This window comes from Erigeron canadensis, chromosome 8, assembly GCF_010389155.1.
Source record: "Erigeron canadensis isolate Cc75 chromosome 8, C_canadensis_v1, whole genome shotgun sequence".
Taxonomy (NCBI): Eukaryota; Viridiplantae; Streptophyta; class Magnoliopsida; order Asterales; family Asteraceae; genus Erigeron; species Erigeron canadensis.
This window is the reverse complement of record NC_057768.1, coordinates 1,186,075-1,204,042: the sequence shown is the minus strand read 5'-3', so window position 1 is coordinate 1,204,042 and position 17,968 is coordinate 1,186,075. Positions and strand designations below refer to the sequence as shown.

The following is a 17,968-nucleotide window of genomic DNA, read 5'->3' as shown; positions in this document are numbered from 1 at the left end:
CAAATAAATAACAAATCTTCAATTGGTGTAGTTTGTCAAAAGCGTTGCCTCCTACGACCAACTTACGTGGGTTCGACTCCTGTTGCCCACATTTCAGAACGTTTTTTTGCTTCTTTTTTTTCAACATTTTGTTAAAACAAGTGTTTTTTTTTACTAACTGTTTTACTTCATATGCTACAGAAATATTATTAAGATGTTTTTGCCCCCAAATTTTTATTCCTTTTTGATGAACAACAATATCATCGACTTAATTCCATCACTGGTATCTATACTGTCATTTTAATAGGTGGATAAAATTGATAATAACAATTTTTACACAATAATTCTACTCACAACAACTTTTCATTATACACATAAATCCCATAGAATTAAATATAGTTGACAATTAGTCAGATAATGTCACATACGTTATTTTTTTAATATGTTTATTTATGAGAGCACATTATAATTTTACATTTTTCGTATACAATAATGTTTCGTCTCTCAAGGCAACGTTCGGGTATCTAAATCGTGTATATATATTATAAAAGGCGTGCATAAAGTTTTTGAAAGCACCGTTATATTTCCCGGGGCAATGGCCGGTACGTAATTAGTTATTTTATAAACTTGGAAAGAGACCCATTGTAAAATACAGAAACAACCAGAACCAATCTTGGATTTAACTTTAAATTCAATCTAAACCTCTAGAAAAAGGCTCATTGGCTCATTGCTAAAAGAAAATTTTAAGTGCACGGGCCGATGGATATATGTTATTTTGTTTTGTTGGGCTGCAATCTTATATACATGGCCCGTTTTCCTATATGAGAAAATAATGGAAACTTCACTCATTAGTGTTGACGTTCAAGTCACAAAATATGGATTCAGTGAGAAAACCCCCGTCAATTGAGAGCTTATCAAAATTTGAATCCAAAATACCAAAGTTTCTCAAAATATCAATCCATCTATTGATTGAAATTTGAAAAAGTTAATTCTAATTATGGTTCTAAATAACTTAGCTAAATGGTCTTAACTTTGTAGTTACTATAAGTCTAGACATGTACCATTATATGAGGTTTAAAAAGTTTTGTAATCGTATTATTATATTGAAAACGAAATCTTTTTTCATGCTTCCTTTCCTTTGTTAGTCGTATTCACGAAATTTTTATATGAATTGCAAGGTCTTCAATCGACTATCAGCCATGCTTCCATTCCTTTGTTAGTCTTTTTCATGAAATTAATATAGTCTTTTTCACAAAATTAATATATGTGTTGACCTTGGATACTCATGCTCGATAAAAATTTACTACTCGATTATTTGATAATAACTGATATTGTATACTTATTATTTATAGAATCTGATATTTTTATAACTAAATGAAAAGGCAATATTTTTGAATTATTAACCTTACTAATCTTTATATATAATAAAAGAAAATTGTCTTACAAAACTATTTTTAGAAAACAACATTATGTGGCATGTTTATATATTGTTTCAAAAAATTTTATTTTATTTATGATGTCATATTTAATATTGAATATTTTTAAAGATAAATTGTTCATTAAATACTTATTTTAAATTTCTATTTTTATTTAAAAATATTTTTATGTTTTGTTAATGCAATAGGTACCCATATATCTATAATCCCTTATAAAATAAATTGGCCTCCCTATTTTAGAAATTCAACAATCTATTCAATATCCTCATATTGTCTCTAATTCACACGTTACCTCTAATTCTATATCTCTAAACACAATCAGACAAACACCTTACCAAGATCTAACACACAGTCACTCCTTTCTTTTCTTCCTATTTACACACACGCATATCGATTTCCCCACTGTTTTGTATTATTATCACCGTTTAACCGCCACAACGCGCGGACACCAACCCTCGTATATATAAATTATGTTAGTCAATTTAATATCTCCAAACCAAGTTATAATATGTCAATAACAAAATCTACATATATTTTTTTTTTATAATTTTTTTGCTTTTAAAAGTTTTAGTTAAAATACCCGGGTTAAAACCCGGGTTTATTAGCTAGTTAAAACATTAACCGAATTCAAATACTTATAATTCATGTTGTAATCTACAAAAGAAATTTAGTAAAACAATGTTTTATCTGTGTATGTTAAACAATAATTAACGATCCTACAAATACTTATATTAAGTCAAATTTTGCATCATCCATAAATTTTAAAACTATTTATACAAAAGTAGAGGATTAAGAACTATGAGAAATAAGGCTAGTAGGAGGTACAAATTACTCGAACTTAAAACTCTCTCTCTTTAAAGATTGAGAATGTTTACCAATTTCTTTAATCTCTTTAAGGACCAACAAATAGAATATTATAGGCTAGGATTCAAGTATTAAAAATCATGATACTCTTCTCAAATATTTGGTAATAAACAAAACACACAACAATACCAAAGTGCTTTAACCTCTTTAAGTAGAATACCTAAGTGTTTTAACCTCCTTAATTAAGTAGACTATTAAGGGAGACCCCCTTTTGATCAAATACTGAAGTATTCATTGCTCTCAAGTTATTGAGCATTAGCTCAGTAGTGAAAGGTCACTTTCCCATTCAAGAGGTATCGTGTTCAAACCTTGTGGAGGATATAGGAAGTCTTTTTATGAAAGTTTGGTTTGAGTTTACCTAGATTCAAGTTTGAGGGCAAGGTTTACTCTTATTAATCGTTGTGCTTTCAGGCGGATTAGTAGGGGCTTTTTATTCCCATCGGGTATTTAAAATAACTATTTCTACTTCAAGATATCTCTCTAGCACGAACTCAGTTAAGACAACGTATGCTAGACCTTCCTCTGTCTAATCACGACACGAAGTGTTCAAGCGAAATTCACCTTTCAAAAAAAATAATAATAAAATAAAATTCGTTGCTCTCCAAATACCTCAAAATGACAATTTTAATGGCCAGAATAGTATCCTTTTCTAATTTTTCAAGCCATGTGTTGTTTATCAGCTGAACTACTTTCAAGTTTATATAAGTTATATGTAAACATTAAATATATAATAAAATTATTAGCCAATGTTATTGGAATGATTCATCAAGTTGGAAGTTAAATAAAATTCGTTGCTCTTCCAAATACCTCAAAATGAAAATTTGAACGGCCAAAATAGTATCCTTCCTAATTTTTCAAACCATGTGTTGTTTATCAGCTGAACTACTTTCAAGTTTAAATAAGTTATATGTAAACATTAAATATATAATAAAATTCTTGGCCAGTGTTACGTGTTGCAGCGGTGAGATGGTAGGGGTGATAACTCAAGTCATAGAGTATGATAGCCAAATGCCTTAACCGTACTGGCTCTGCCCTCGAATTTCAAAATTCGTCGAAAGTATATCGAATAACATCTCTAATGAAATAACATGAAATTTTAAGAACACCCATACAATTTTTATAATTTATCGATATACGGTTTTTGAGATAAAAGCATTGTTTATCATGTAAGTCGGGTCAGTTTATCGCGCATTATTTATTATGTAAGTCGTGCCATTATAACTATGATATTTTGAATAAATTAGAGAAATAAAATGATTTATGGATGAGAGAAAAAAAATAAGTGGTTGAGATTTGAGGAGAGAAAAAAATGAATTGTTGAGATTTAAGGGTATTATATGTATATTAGGTAGAGATGTTTAAATTAGTGAATAAAAAAAAGAGTAATTTAGGTAGTTCAATTACTTAATTAAGATTTGAAAAAAGGGCAAAATGTTTTATAAGATAATATTTGATTAGTATAAATATACTACTGTATTAAATAATACTAGCAATGATCCATGATGTGTTTGGTGACTGGTGTCTGGTGAGGCATCTAAGTTTACATACGAGTCCGAGATTCAATATTTGGTTTGGTTTTGAAGGAGTTGTTTTTGAATTTTGTTTAACCAGGCTTGCCCGTACAGTTGGGTTGAATCGCTAGCAGTAACTTTTCATTTCTTTTTTTTTTTAACATGTAACTTTTCATTACTAAGTTATACGCCGATAAAGAACAATAAATATATCATGTAGGTGTGTATAAATGTATCATTTTTTGTCTTTGAAAAGAGATAATGTTGAAAAATCCCTTTTTTCCTTTTTACATTAAATTCTCTTCATCAGGATCCTTTACTACTTTTGGTGGTCATATTTTTCATGGCCATTTTTATTTTTGGTTAAGTTTTCAATGTTAAACATACATATTGAAACAAACAATATGTAGGTTGACCGTTTGACCAGATAACTAGGAAAGCATCAAGAAGGTCAAACATACAAAACGCGCAAAGCCGCAAATAACAAAAAGGTATTTTGGATTAATGTCTCTGTCACCACCTTTTTCTCCTATTCAATTATTCGAGTATATGGGAAGTGTAATTACATATTTACACGCGAGTTATCCCTTCAAGTTATAATTAACTTGATGGATAAAGTTGGTTAATCTCGACCATTGATTTGAAATCAATTACTAAAATTTAAAAATGATAATTGAATCATGATCATTGATTGTAATACAATGACTATTAACGTTTCAACTTTACCCCCAAGTTACTTAAACTTGAGAAAATCTCAACCCTTTACACGCAAATGACATACCCTTTAAATTTTCAAATCCAGACTTCAGATATCTTAATTTATTGAATTATTCAAAACTTTGGATATAAACAATCCGTCGCCCACAATAGCATATTAGTAGTGACTAGTGAGGACATGACCATAAAACTAAAAGCACAGACCACGGCAGCCGTGCCCATCCAAACCGGTTTGAACCGACCCGGTTCGACCAAAACCAAAATCGAGTTCGGTCAAAACCGATTTTGACCAAATGAGTTCGGTTTCTAAGCCAAACCGATGGTTCGAAACCGGTTTCAAGATTTCTATGGTTAAATCGGTTTCAATACCGGTTTGAGAAATCGGTTTCAAGCCTACTCGGTCCGAGATACCGGTTTCACTTAATTTCAAGCGTTTTTTGTTAAATAACTTTGAGTTTTTTGTGTTAATTCACTAGATATTATTCATCGTAAGGTATTTTGGGTCATAGTCTCGAGTCATTAGCATTCACGTAGCCGAAAAACGATTTACGTAGTTAAAAAGCGACTTTTTAGCATTTTTAGTGATTTTTAGTGAGGTTTCACTTAATTTTAAGTATTTTTTGTGAAATAACTTAGAGTTTTTTGTGTTAATTTACTAGATATTATCATTTGGAAGGTATCTTGGGTCCTAGTCTCGAGTTATTAGCAATCACGTGGCCGAAAAATTGATTACGTAGTTAAAAAAAAGTGGCTTTTTAGCATTTTTAGTGATTTTTAGTGAGTTTTCACTTAATTTTAAGTGTTATTTTTTTTTAAATAACTTGAAGTTTTTTGTGTTAATTCATTAAATATTATCATTTGGAAGGTAACTTGGGTCCTAGTTTCAAATCATTAACAATCACGTGACTGAAAAATGATTTACGTAGTTAAAACTAACAGGTTCGGTTTTCGAATCGGTTTAGACCCGAACCAGTCCCAAACCGACCCTATCGGTTCGAAATGGGTCGGGTTTTTCAAGCCTCCAAATCGGTTACAAACCGGTTCGGGTTTGACCTCAAACCGATTTGGGTCAACATCCCTCCAAACCGGTTTGGACCGGGTTGGGCCCAAAACCGAAAAATGCCCACGGTTAGGCCACGGGAACAAATGTTGTTCACGGCTTTTAACCATACTGTACGTGATTTATCTTTTTATGTTTACTATAGTTTGACTAATTAATATTTATTCAGAATTGATGGAACCTTTTCGATACATGTATTTACTTTGAAAAATGATACATGTACAAGTTCGGCATATAACATAAATATAAATTTATCAGATATTAAAACAAGATTGAACTAATTATCAATAGATGAATTGATATATGGTGGAGCCTAAGACTGAGAGGTATTGAGTTCTAATTCTGGTGTGCAGGGACGGAGCCAAGAATTTTATCGTAAGGGGGCAAATTTAAAACATTATATAGGTAAAAGTTTTGTTTTAAATATAACGATCAAATTTCGATAAATTCATATACCGACAAAATAATAACCATCCAATTACAACCTAAATGCAAACTCAAAAGACGACATAACGAACCAACTACAACTTCGTCGTATAACTAATAGCACACACTATTCACTAAACTTAGACGATCCATATAATGCTATATTATATCTACTTCTCTTTATATTAAATCAATACAAGATAACAAATAATATGTTGTTTAGTATGTTATGTGTGAGATTTCCCAAAACAAAACCTCTCTTCGACCTTTTCAATCTATCATCACACTTTCATCTTTCAATTCAAGCCAAAAGAAAATAAGAAACCTAATAATTTGGGATAATATATATGGATAATTTAATTTAAATCAATAAATGAAAGTATTATTTGTTGAAGAAAAAAATATGTATAAAGAAGGAGAATGAAGATTATCTACTTATAGCTACTATCATTTAAAATTAAGATTTGAAAGTTGGGATTAAAATCGTATATCACTTATTGCATATGTATTTTTATTTATTTATTTATTTTTTTGATCTGGACAAATTTCCAAATATACTTTGAAATAAATAAAAAATACATTGTGAACAAATTAGGGTGGGGGCAATTTCCCCCAATGCCCCCATGTTGGAGCCATACCTGCTAGTGTGAGCAAAATGCTCCTAGAAATTCTGGAACTGAAGTTGGATATATGAAAAAACATGTTGCTGAGCTCAAAATTATCATTAAAAAAAAAAACAAGATTGATACATTTTGATATTTGGAAAGTGATAATATTATTTATCCATAGGGTAAAACCCCATTAATATCACCATCATGTGACTAAATGGGTCCATAAATAAAGGCAAGAGGTCACATGTTCATACAGAGATGAGCGGAATTTTCCAAATCCTGATCCCGTACCGGTACTGAAAAAGGGGTACCAAAATCCGAGTGGGACCGGGACTCACCTTTTTCAGTTCCCGAGACTGGTACCAATCGGAGTCAGTGATGTGCGAAATCTAGTTTTAAATTTATAAACACGATTTACCGAAATACTGACTACTACACACTCACAGGCAGTGTACCTGATCACATGCAGAATAGTTTAAACTGGTAAGCCGAGATCGTTCGCAAGGACTTTAACAAGCAATTGTAAACATCAAATGATTCAAGTAAAATATGGGGGTTTTTGTGGCTTAGTTGCCACGTTGCAAGTAGTTAATTTTAAAAGTCAGTAATCCCAAAGGATTAATCGAAAGAGAAGTTTGTTGTTGAAAACAATAATTTAAGGGTCACCCATCTTGATTTCGCTCGACAACATGTTCAGATTGCACATTTGATGAAGTTCAAATTCAATTTAGTGATTAAATAACCGAGACTCAAATTAATCGCCAACCCCGTACCCGTCAAGTGTACAACTTATTTGACTCTCTTGTATAAACTAGTTTCATTATTAAGACCGGTACCCCGAGACGCCTATTTATAACTTCTCTAGTTCAACAATGGTTTTGGTCATTTCAGATAACAATTGTTTCTATTGATTGTACCCAACCATCAACCCGTTAATTCTTATTAATTATTGATTACCCTCTTCCGTACCTGTCATAGAACCAATTGCTTATAACCAAGCAATCAAAATAACTTACACCCAAACCCTAGTTGTCACTAAGCAATGAATATAAATTATCCGCAATCAACAATTAACTAATAAAGAAATAATAGATTAAGATCATGACACAACGTTAAATCAAATCACTTGAATTATAAATTATTGTGCAATCCTTACATAATGTCTCACTCCATCAAGATGGATGAAAAGGCGATTAGCCACTCATATTAAATATGAAATAACAAATCAAATAGAGAGAATTCATCGTTACCGAATACAAAGAATTGAACGAAAATAACGAGAATAATCCAATCGTAATATCAATCTTCAAGGATGATAAATCTGATCAAAAGTCTCCTCAAAAGGTCTTAAAAACGGCCGGAAAGTATGAGATAGGGTTTTGGAATGATTAAGCAAGCTATTTATAAGTTTCCAAAAATCTGCCCAGATTCGGACCTAGTTGCGGGGCAACTACAAGTTGCGGGGCAACGAGGTCCAGCTTCGTGTTGACTTGTTGACGTCCAATGATTTAAAGCTGAAGGTGTTGCGGGGCAACGATTCTCCTCTGTTTTCCTATTGCGGGGCAACTACAAGTTGTGGGGCAACTCCCCACTTTCCAGCTTTGACATTCATTGACTTTCTGCTATCTTCATCCAAACGATTCAGGAATCATCCGTTAGCACTTATTTCACCTCAATAATGTCTTTTCTCCAGATCTACGCTTAAACACCTGTCAGTAACCTGAAACACTAACAAATACCATAAAGGCACCAAATGTATACAAAAACGACTTATAAACCATGCTAAAGCAATTATATTCATTGTGGGAAATGGCTCTAAAATACGACATATCAGTCAGTATCGAGAAAAATCCATAAAATACTGATTGGTCCCAACTAGTCCTGATTGCTATAAAAAATACGACTATTGATTTACCGTCAACATGTTTTACGTGATTTGAAGTTTAGCAGGAGATTTTGTATGACAATATTGTCTGCCACAACGTATTAAAACCCAAACTCTAGCTCTTTAAATCTAAAACATATAAACTCGAATCTGTAAACTAAGGCCTCAGCCAGCCCACGACACCATCCTTCCTCTTTCTCACTGTCACATCAGCTTTTATCTCTCCTAAAATACCTCTTCCTTACTCACTACCAACTCCACATTTTCCTCAACTTTTCCTCAACTTTTATTTTATTCTTATTTTATATTTAACAAAATTATATAATTTAAAAAATAAATCAACTTTTATATTATTATCGGTTTGTGGGGCCCATTTTACTAATTTTAAACTTTGAACTTTTGAAATTTTGAAAAAAACGGCTACTACTTTTTTTATTTATTTATTTTCTTTCCCTTATTTATAATCAACTTAACACACTCATTTCAACTCAGAACAACTTCTTTCAAATCATTTTTTATCCTCCTCAAAACCATTATATTTCAAAATGGCCAGACAAATATGGAGTGAATCCGAACAGCTTTTGTTTATGCAGGTGTTGGATATAAAAATGTGAAATGGTTAACCTCCCAAGCCAGATCACTTTTTGGACCAACATATCTGAGCCCTTCAACGCGAACACCATTGAACGTCCAAGGGGCAAATCTCAACTACTAGGTCAGTTCCAAAAAATTCACAATGAATGTAAGCATTTTACGATAATCTATACGAGATTCAATGCACAAAGGCAATCTGATTAGATGTTCTATGCAACGGCGCATTAGGAGTACCATCGCAATTATGGGAAGGGCTTCAGGTACGAGCATTGTTTTAGGGAGCTTATCAGGGTTGTCCACTTTCGTTTGAATTAAGTCTGTTTATGGGAAAGTCTGTTTGATATTTTTTTTATTAAGTGTAATTTATGTATTTTATTTAAGTATGTGTTATGTATTTTATTTAAGTTTGTTTTATGTATTATAATGTGTACTTTGTAATTTAATAAAAACAGACTTTTATTCATAATTTAGAAACATTACAAACTTATTAAAGAGAAACATACAGCATAATAGTTCATAGAATATATTTTTTCATCTTATAGACTGCTCTGGCATTCATGATGAACTCGTTGAAGGTGAAAACCGCATTAGCAAACTGAATTTTGTCATACTTCCCTTGTAAATAAGTGAAGTATTAACACTCAAGCTCAGTACAATGCCCTGTTTGTATATAACGGATTTGTTCAAGACACCATTTTTTTTCGGTGCCAGTTTTAGACCAATTTCAACAAGTTCCTCTTTGGACGTTTGGTGGTCGAGGATATCAGCCATGATACTGTCATTCACTTGATCGACAGTTATTGGTGGTTTATATTTAGGGACTCTTGATGAAGAAGCCATTGCAGATATATAAAAGTTTGTGTTTTGGTAGAAATATCTGATAAGGAGCCGACATTTATAGCTAAACTAAAAGACGCTCCTCCAACGTTCAAAATTTAAAATATTTACACAATTAGTCCCTTCAACGTTCGAATTCAAAATTCAAACCATTAATCTCAAATTTAAAAGATTGAAAAACAGCATAATCGACAACTCGAAGAAGTAATATTTTGTATGATGAAAGAAGAATTTTCTTAATTCAATTTCTCATATTCCATCTAAGCCGCATGAAATATATGATACACATTTGAGCAATCACGATCAGAAATTCATAACATTAGGCACCAATCTCAATACCAACATACTAAGTTCCAACATACTAAGTTGCTGCTAAGTTTTCATAACTCGAATACAAATTAATGTTTGGTCTTCCTCTTCCATGATTACATTTTACCACTTTTACCGTATGGAATACAAATTATTATACATTTATACAATAAATTATTCAAAGAATGTAAACCTACTGCTTGCCATTCGGTTCCTTAAAATATCAGTAAATCACTAATTAAGGAAAAAGATATCTGAACTTACAACAAGTATTCCAATAACTTTTGCCGTCGAAAGTGGCTAAAAAAGGCTAATGTTTAGGAATCTACGAAAGAAACAAACTTCAACTTCAAGTATTCAAATGAATATAGGCATATAGCAAACCAAAAAACGTGACGACTTCGGGGCTAGTCGGGATTTGGTACCGAAATCCCGGTCTCGTCCCACTCGGTACCGGTTTATATAGGATCGGGATCGGTACCAACTTTTGGTGATATTCGGGACTGGTACCATTGGTACTGGGACCGGGATGGTACCGGGACGGTCCTATGCTCATCCTTAGTTCATACTTTACCAAATATCTTATGAGGGAATATAATTTTGTCACACATTTAATTTGAGTGAAAAACATCTCACATTTTAATATTTTTAATGGTTTTGTGTATAATAAATAAATGATAGGGACCTCATGTTTTTTATGTGTTTACAAATAAGCACACGAGAGATTTTTTTACCAAAATTAGATATGTGACAACACTATAAGATAATGAGAAGTGATATTTGTACCACGTAATTTAATTAATTTATCACACAATACAAGGGTTACAACATATTGTACAAACAGTTAATGCATAATTATAACAAATTAATCAAGTTATGTGATACTAATATCCTAACTTCTTTATTAAAATAATACTATTTAATATGTATCATGTCATTGTCTACACACACGTAAAACATATTCATAATTAAAATATCATATTTTAAATCAATATTTACAATTTATATATGTACACATTTATATTATATATATATATCATATCAGTTAAGTAGCATTTAATAAAGTCCAACCTTTCTAAAATATAAAAATATGTAATAATTATTTATTTAAAAATAAAAACTGTTATGTTAAATTAATACACATTAAATATAATTTTTGATTAGTAACGAAATAACAAGTTCATTAAATGTTTCTTAACTAATGCACTAGGGACACTAGTTAGCAAATCCCTATATATTTAATTATAATCGAACTATTTCAATATAATTGGTTGATACAATTCTAGTTTTTATTCTCAGTGTTAAATTCAACTCCCTAAAATGATGGATTTATAAAGTTTTTGCATAGTGGGGTGTTTCCTGATATTTCCACTCGACTGACACTCAATTTCTTTTAACTATACTTTAGATAGGGATAATGTGCAAACTAAAAAAAAAAATCTAAAAGTATTAATAGATACAAAAATATAAAAATCATACACATAATCGATTCGTGAAAAATATACATAAACAACAAATAAATAAATAAATAAAATAATAAAGAAAGGGCAAAATAGAGTTTTTGTTTTTTTTGGAATGGCAAAATATACATGAACAACATAGAAATAGAGTTTTTGTTTTTTTTGGAATGGCAAAATATAAATTGAGTTGTAGTTTAAACGCTTGGACCGGAAGAATAGCTTGTAAATTGGCGCCCCCTACCCTCCAAATATCGCCTATTATCTTCAACTTCAATTAATTAATTAATAAATTTATTAATTAAATAACTGGTCAACCGCCACAAATCCCAACACACATACACACATTCTCTCCCAACCTTAACTCCATCATTCAAAATTTGCAACCAACCATATACCATGAAACCATTAACTGTTTCCATAACCATAAATCTCCACAAATAAAACCCGACCCGAATACCCAGTCAAGTTTGCTCACACTTACCCATCTCATTCTCCTTGAAATTTTGCTTTCTTTTAGGTCAGATTTCCATTCTAAGTTTTAACTTTTTTCTTTGAATATTTCACACTTGTCTTTTTCATATTATTGTCTTTTTTTTTTTTTTTTTTTTTACAGTTGATTAGTCTTATTCAGTTTTTTGATTTTTTTCAAGATTGTTATGATATTAACAGTTTACAAAATATGTATTGTATTGATGGTATGTCTCTGTTTCCTCTGTTTTCTTGCTTCACTTTGAATTTATTGGTTTTCTAATAAATGGGCTAGTTTTTTTCTAAAGATTCTTCTTACCCATATTGAGTTTGCTAATTATGTATTCAGTTGTTGAGTTTTTATATCCAAAGTTTATTCTTTTCTTGTTGGGTTTTTGGTATTGTATTTCCAACTATTTGGTTCACCTATTTCATTATTTCACAAGGTACTCTAAAGCTTTTTTTTTTTCAAATGGATTTTGCTGATAATATTAGTCCTTAAGAGTAATGATTAGCAAAATCCTTGTGTTTATTGTAAAATATTGATGAAAGTTTTGATCTTTTTTTGTTATGTATTTATGTAAGTTTTTGTGGGTTTTTTTTAATTACAGGTTTAGAATAAATGATGGTTCTTCAAAGGGTGTTCAAAGTGATCCTGGGGTTGCATTAATAGAAGACATGGAGGTAAAACAAGACTTTTTGGAGGTAAAAGGTAAAGAAAATGGTGATGGGCTTTATGAGGAAAATCAAGAATTAAATGATGAAAAAAATGATGGGCAAAATGATGAGGAAAAAGATGGAAAAGAGTCCCCTGAGTTTTCATTCACTTTTAAATTTCCAACTTATGAGGAGTTTACTAAAAAGCAGAAAGATTTTGGTTCCATAAGTCAATTAGTTGATATGTTGGAACCACCTTCATGTGTTGATGACAAGAATTTAAGTAAAAATATTGATTCATTTGAAGTTTCGTTGGAAGGTAGCAGTGAAGTCGATGTGGATTCGAATGGTGAGTTTGTATTAGATGAGTGTATGGTTTTTAATTTATTGGAAAAGAAAAGAGAAGGTATACTTATGTGCTATAATAACATTTTTCTATTTTAATTGTTGCAGAAGGGAATTCGGCTAGGAATGATGATTTTGAAGATGAAGCAAATGTTAATGAGCAAGTGATGGTTGAAAGTTTTGATGAGAAGGTTACAAAAATGGAGGACAAAGAAGAAGTTGATGCTTTTAGTGAAGTGAAATTGGAAAAAGTTAATGATGAAAGTGTTGATTCATATGCTGATGTTTTTAATATGGATTCAATTGGTTTAAAGATTGAAGAAAAAGAAGAAATTGATACTTTTAGTGAAGATAAGCAAAAAGTTCTTGATGGAAGTGTTTGCACATCTTCTGACTCAAATACGGATTTAAACGGGTCAAGTGATAGTTCTCCATCGAGTAATGTATCTCAAGAAGACGGGTTCTTATCTGACGAATTTTTTGATTTAGAATTCATTAAAAAGGATGAAAACAAATGGTTATCAGACGATTTCTTATCTGAGAAAGATTTTGGTACAAATCTAAAAAAAGAAAGTACAGATGATAATGGGAAGAATTCATCAAGTGATACATCAAACAAGCTGGAATCTTTATGGGAACATCAAGAATTGATTGAGCAGTTAACAATGGAGATCAAGAAAGCTAAAGCCAGTGGACTGCCAACAATTTTTGAAGAATCCGAATCGCCTCCAAAGATAATGGAGGAATTGAAGCCATGGAAGATTGAGGAAGTGTATCAACATAGTGGTGGCAAGTTGACTGAAGCTCACAAGTTTTACAAAAGCTATAGAGAAAAGATGCGAAAATTGGACATTTTCAATTACCAGAAAATGTATACTATAGGTAAATAATTCTATCTTTTCTTTTCTTTTTTTGTCTATCTACTTTCCTAGCATACCATTTACTTGCTAATATGATCACTTCTAGCTCTCTAGAACATAGTCACGATTAGACATTTGGATGTGCGTTTCTAAGCGATTATAGAAACTTAAAGATCAAAATCAGATAATCAGATGCTCAAAGTTTATGATACTTAGGTAATTATACACGTTATTATCTCACAACTTCTTAGATGCTTCTTCAAATCAGGTTATTTAGACCCTGCATAACACGAAAAAATTTAAAACGCTCATATTAACACCCTTAACGTTCACGAGAACTCAAGTCCAAGTCGGTTTTCTTTTCTAAATGAATACTTTTAAGTCAAAATAACTAATAAAATGAACATTTTAAAGGTTGGTAGCAATGCATTTTGTGTTATTTTTTGGAGATGCATTTTGTGTTTGATGTTGCAGCCTATCTTTCATGATATGTGTAACTACAAAGGAAATGGATTGAAAAGGGAAAGGGACCCACTTTATCTAGTTAGGTGGGGCTTGAGAGAAACACAAAAACTATGAAACTTTTTCATGTTAAAGAATGATGACTTATGGAATTGATAAAAGGTATCTTTTTGAGGCGGGGGACAAGAGGATGGTTTAGGGTGTTGTCTTTTTTATTCTATCAAACCATGATGTAAGTAACTTTAATTTAGGTCATCAAGTTCATAAAATTGTAAAGTATAAGTATGGCCGTATGGGGTATGGAAGATGTAAGATATGTTTTTTTAGGTGTATACCATTAAACATGTTTTAAACTCAATTATTGTATAATTATGTCAAGTCTTGCTGGTATACGGCTAATAAAAAGTGTGCCATCAAGAGGTTAAGAGATTCATTCTAGAAATTTTTCCAAAATAGAAAAGTGTTATGGAGTTTCAATAAGTCTTTACGACCCTACCAAAAAGGACACGTTTATTGAAAAATATACAAATTTCTCTTTTCAAATGAATTCAAAACGGCAGGTCGACCATTTAAATTAATGGGTTGGGGGGACAAGACAATATAAAAAGCACTAAATATGTTATTGCAATCTTAATAGATTTGCACTCATGGAGGGATGTGATTGTCTTATCTTAAAATCCTGTTACTATATGTTTATTTTAATGAGACCAGGTATATATATTATAATCCACACGTTTTCTGATTTCTAGAGAAAGTTCATAACTTAATATATTTTGGTTCAAGAATTCTTAACTACCTAATAATTCAACCAACCTTCCAGATTTTCTTGAATCCTTCAGAGCAACAGCTAAGAAGCTATTTGGGTGCGTGTTTAAACTGATTATTGCAATTTGAAAAATATTGATTATTCAATTAATTTGAGGACATGTGACATTTTTGGGAGTACTATGTGTATCTGCAGAAATTTTGATACACACCCGTCTAAGTTTGATGCATAAGTGCACAACTGTTGCGTGTTGTACCTCAATCCATTTTTATCTGTTTACGACATGGTTTGTTTTGCAATTACCATATATGTCGAAATTGTGTGGTTGTATCGTGGACGAAAGATAGTTATTTGGAAAAATGCAAATTTACCGAACTTCTATTTTTAGAATGACAACCTTCAAACTGAGACTTGCTCTTACCATTAATGGCGAGGGCCTACTCAGATCAGGATAGTAGGTGTCTTTACCGGGCCCACTACTTCCAACGCTAAGTAGGCGTTCCAAAGAAAAACCAGAGGTGCCCACCTTTCAAGTGCATATCAAGGTCGAACCCCAACGCTCTTTGTAAAACTTTGCTTACTCGCCACTTAAACCATAGGTCATTGTCTTAAGTTTACCTAACTGTTCATCGAATTAAAAGTATTAACTGTTGTTACTGATTTATTAACCCCCTGCTAAGTTTCTTAGCAACCGGTTGTGTAATTTCTTTGTGTCACTCATTAGGGTCTAAGAAATCTTTATAGGTAAACACTTTACCAAAAGTAAATTTTAATGATGGGTTATCATTTTCATGCTTAGTCAGCAGCTATTGAAAGGAGACCTTTTCTTTCTTGTGAATGTGAAGCTACTTTTTGGTATTATGAGTGTTTCCTTTATTAACACTCATTAGGGATCCCACAAAATCTTGTTTGGTACCCAGATTCTTGTTGATCTGTTTAGACAGTTTACCTAAGTGAAAGTTAGTCATGGTTTATTGTGGATAAATCTATGACAACACTCGAAAATAACCATTGAGTTCACTGCAAAAAGTTAAAAAAGAGTTGGTAATGTGAATTTGTGATTATTCTTTGTAAGGAAATTGGTAGGAAGAAAGTTTACTGTCTAAGGTAAATTAACATCTATTTAACCATCTTTGGCCTTAAGCATCTGATTGTCTGATTCTTTAATCTGTCATGATCACTTTAAAAACACACATCTAAACGCGCCTCTAATTCTACCTCTATAAATTAGATGCAGGGTGATTTAAAGGCTTAATTATGTTTTTGTCTAATCTTTTATGTCTATAATATACAGGTTTCTTACAGTTAAAAGATCCCAATCAGTCATCTTCAAGCTCAAAAGCTTCAATTCCTCAAATTACGACACTTCTTAGCCAAAGTTTCACAACCTACAAAGGCAAGAAGCGTGAAGACGATCCAACCATTAAGTTTATCAAAGAGCTACAAAATGATTTGGAAGTTGTGTATGTTAGCCAAATGTGTCTTTCTTGGGAAATCCTACATTGGCAATACGAAAAGGCAATGGATATATGGGAATCAGACCCACATTTGTTTCGAAGATTTAATGACCTTGCTGGTGAATTTCAACAATTTCAAGTGTTGATGCAAAGATTTATAGAGGATGAACCTTTTCAAGGTCCAAGAGTTCAGCATTATGTTAAAACTCGATGTATATATCGTAATCTTCTACAAGTTCCCGTGATTAGAGGTAAGAATAGGTTGATTTCACTGTTCCTTAAAACAGTTATTCGGCTAAAAGTGTATTACTGTCATGTGATACCTTTATGGATTTAACTGTTTATACTTATGAATGACTTTTACAGATGACCCTCCAAAGAACTGGAAGGCAAGAGATGAGGTTGTATACGATATTACCAGTGACACGTTAGTTGAGATATTTCAAGAATCCATACGCTTATTCTGGCAATTTGTTCGTGCTGATAAGTATAAAAGGCAAACGCCCGCTGAGTTTCGGAAACCCGAGGATGCACAACTCTATATGGATCTTCAGAAAGATTTACACAAGGTTAGATCACCAGTCAACTTTGACTTTAGGGATTAATGGATTTTAAAAGCTAATCCACTTATTTTAAGATTAAGGTTCCCTATAAAAGACAAGTCTTCACATTGTTTTGCACTCGCGTATTAAGTGAAGATAAATAAAGCCCGAATCTTGGTGACAATTACCATCTATTTTACTGAATCTGCAGAAAGAAAAGAAGCTGAAAGAAGTATTAAGAAGCGGAAATTGCATACTAAAGAAGTTAAGAAGCTGTAAAGAAGAGGAGACGGCAGAAGATGGAGCCCTTTACTTCTTTTGTCAAGTAGATATGAAATTAGTGTCCAGGGTGCTACAAATGTCTACATTAACTAGTGATCAATTACTGTGGTGTCATAATAAGCTAAGTAGAGTTAGTTTTGTCAACAGGAAGATTCATGTAGAGCTAGAGCCCTCATTTTTGCTATTTCCTTGCTGATTTTTAGGCCCGACTATATCACCCTTTTTGCGGTGTAACGATTTTGTTAATTCTTTCGAAATCATTAGGCAAAGTTATTATAGCTTCGTTAAAGGTGTTATTGATGATGTTCCTTTCATCCTGTTAGCTTTTGTGTTTGTATAGGGTACTAATTAGTTAGATGTAGCGAGGTTTCCATTTTTCGATAGAAAAAATTTATTACTCAATTTATTTCAACATCAGTGTTCATTTTGATGAATACACA

General features: G+C 31.9%; 1 protein-coding gene across 2 annotated transcripts; it reads left to right on the top strand.

The window, feature by feature from the left end:
* The first annotated feature begins 11,999 nt into the window (after positions 1 to 11,999).
* On the top strand, positions 12,000 to 17,824 carry LOC122579154. Of its 2 annotated transcripts, none has more exons than XM_043751266.1 (6): positions 12,000 to 12,206; positions 12,769 to 13,163; positions 13,268 to 14,041; positions 16,542 to 16,955; positions 17,071 to 17,273; positions 17,458 to 17,824. In XM_043751266.1, exons 2-6 carry the CDS (start codon positions 12,836 to 12,838, stop codon positions 17,722 to 17,724), a joined length of 1,986 nt encoding a protein of 661 aa, XP_043607201.1. In that variant the 5' UTR covers positions 12,000 to 12,206; positions 12,769 to 12,835; the 3' UTR covers positions 17,725 to 17,824. The 2 variants fall into 2 exon arrangements, with proteins under 2 accessions (XP_043607201.1, XP_043607202.1); XM_043751267.1 differs by lacking the exon at positions 12,000 to 12,206 and adding an exon at positions 12,528 to 12,603.
* Positions 17,825 to 17,968: the final 144 nt, after the last annotated feature.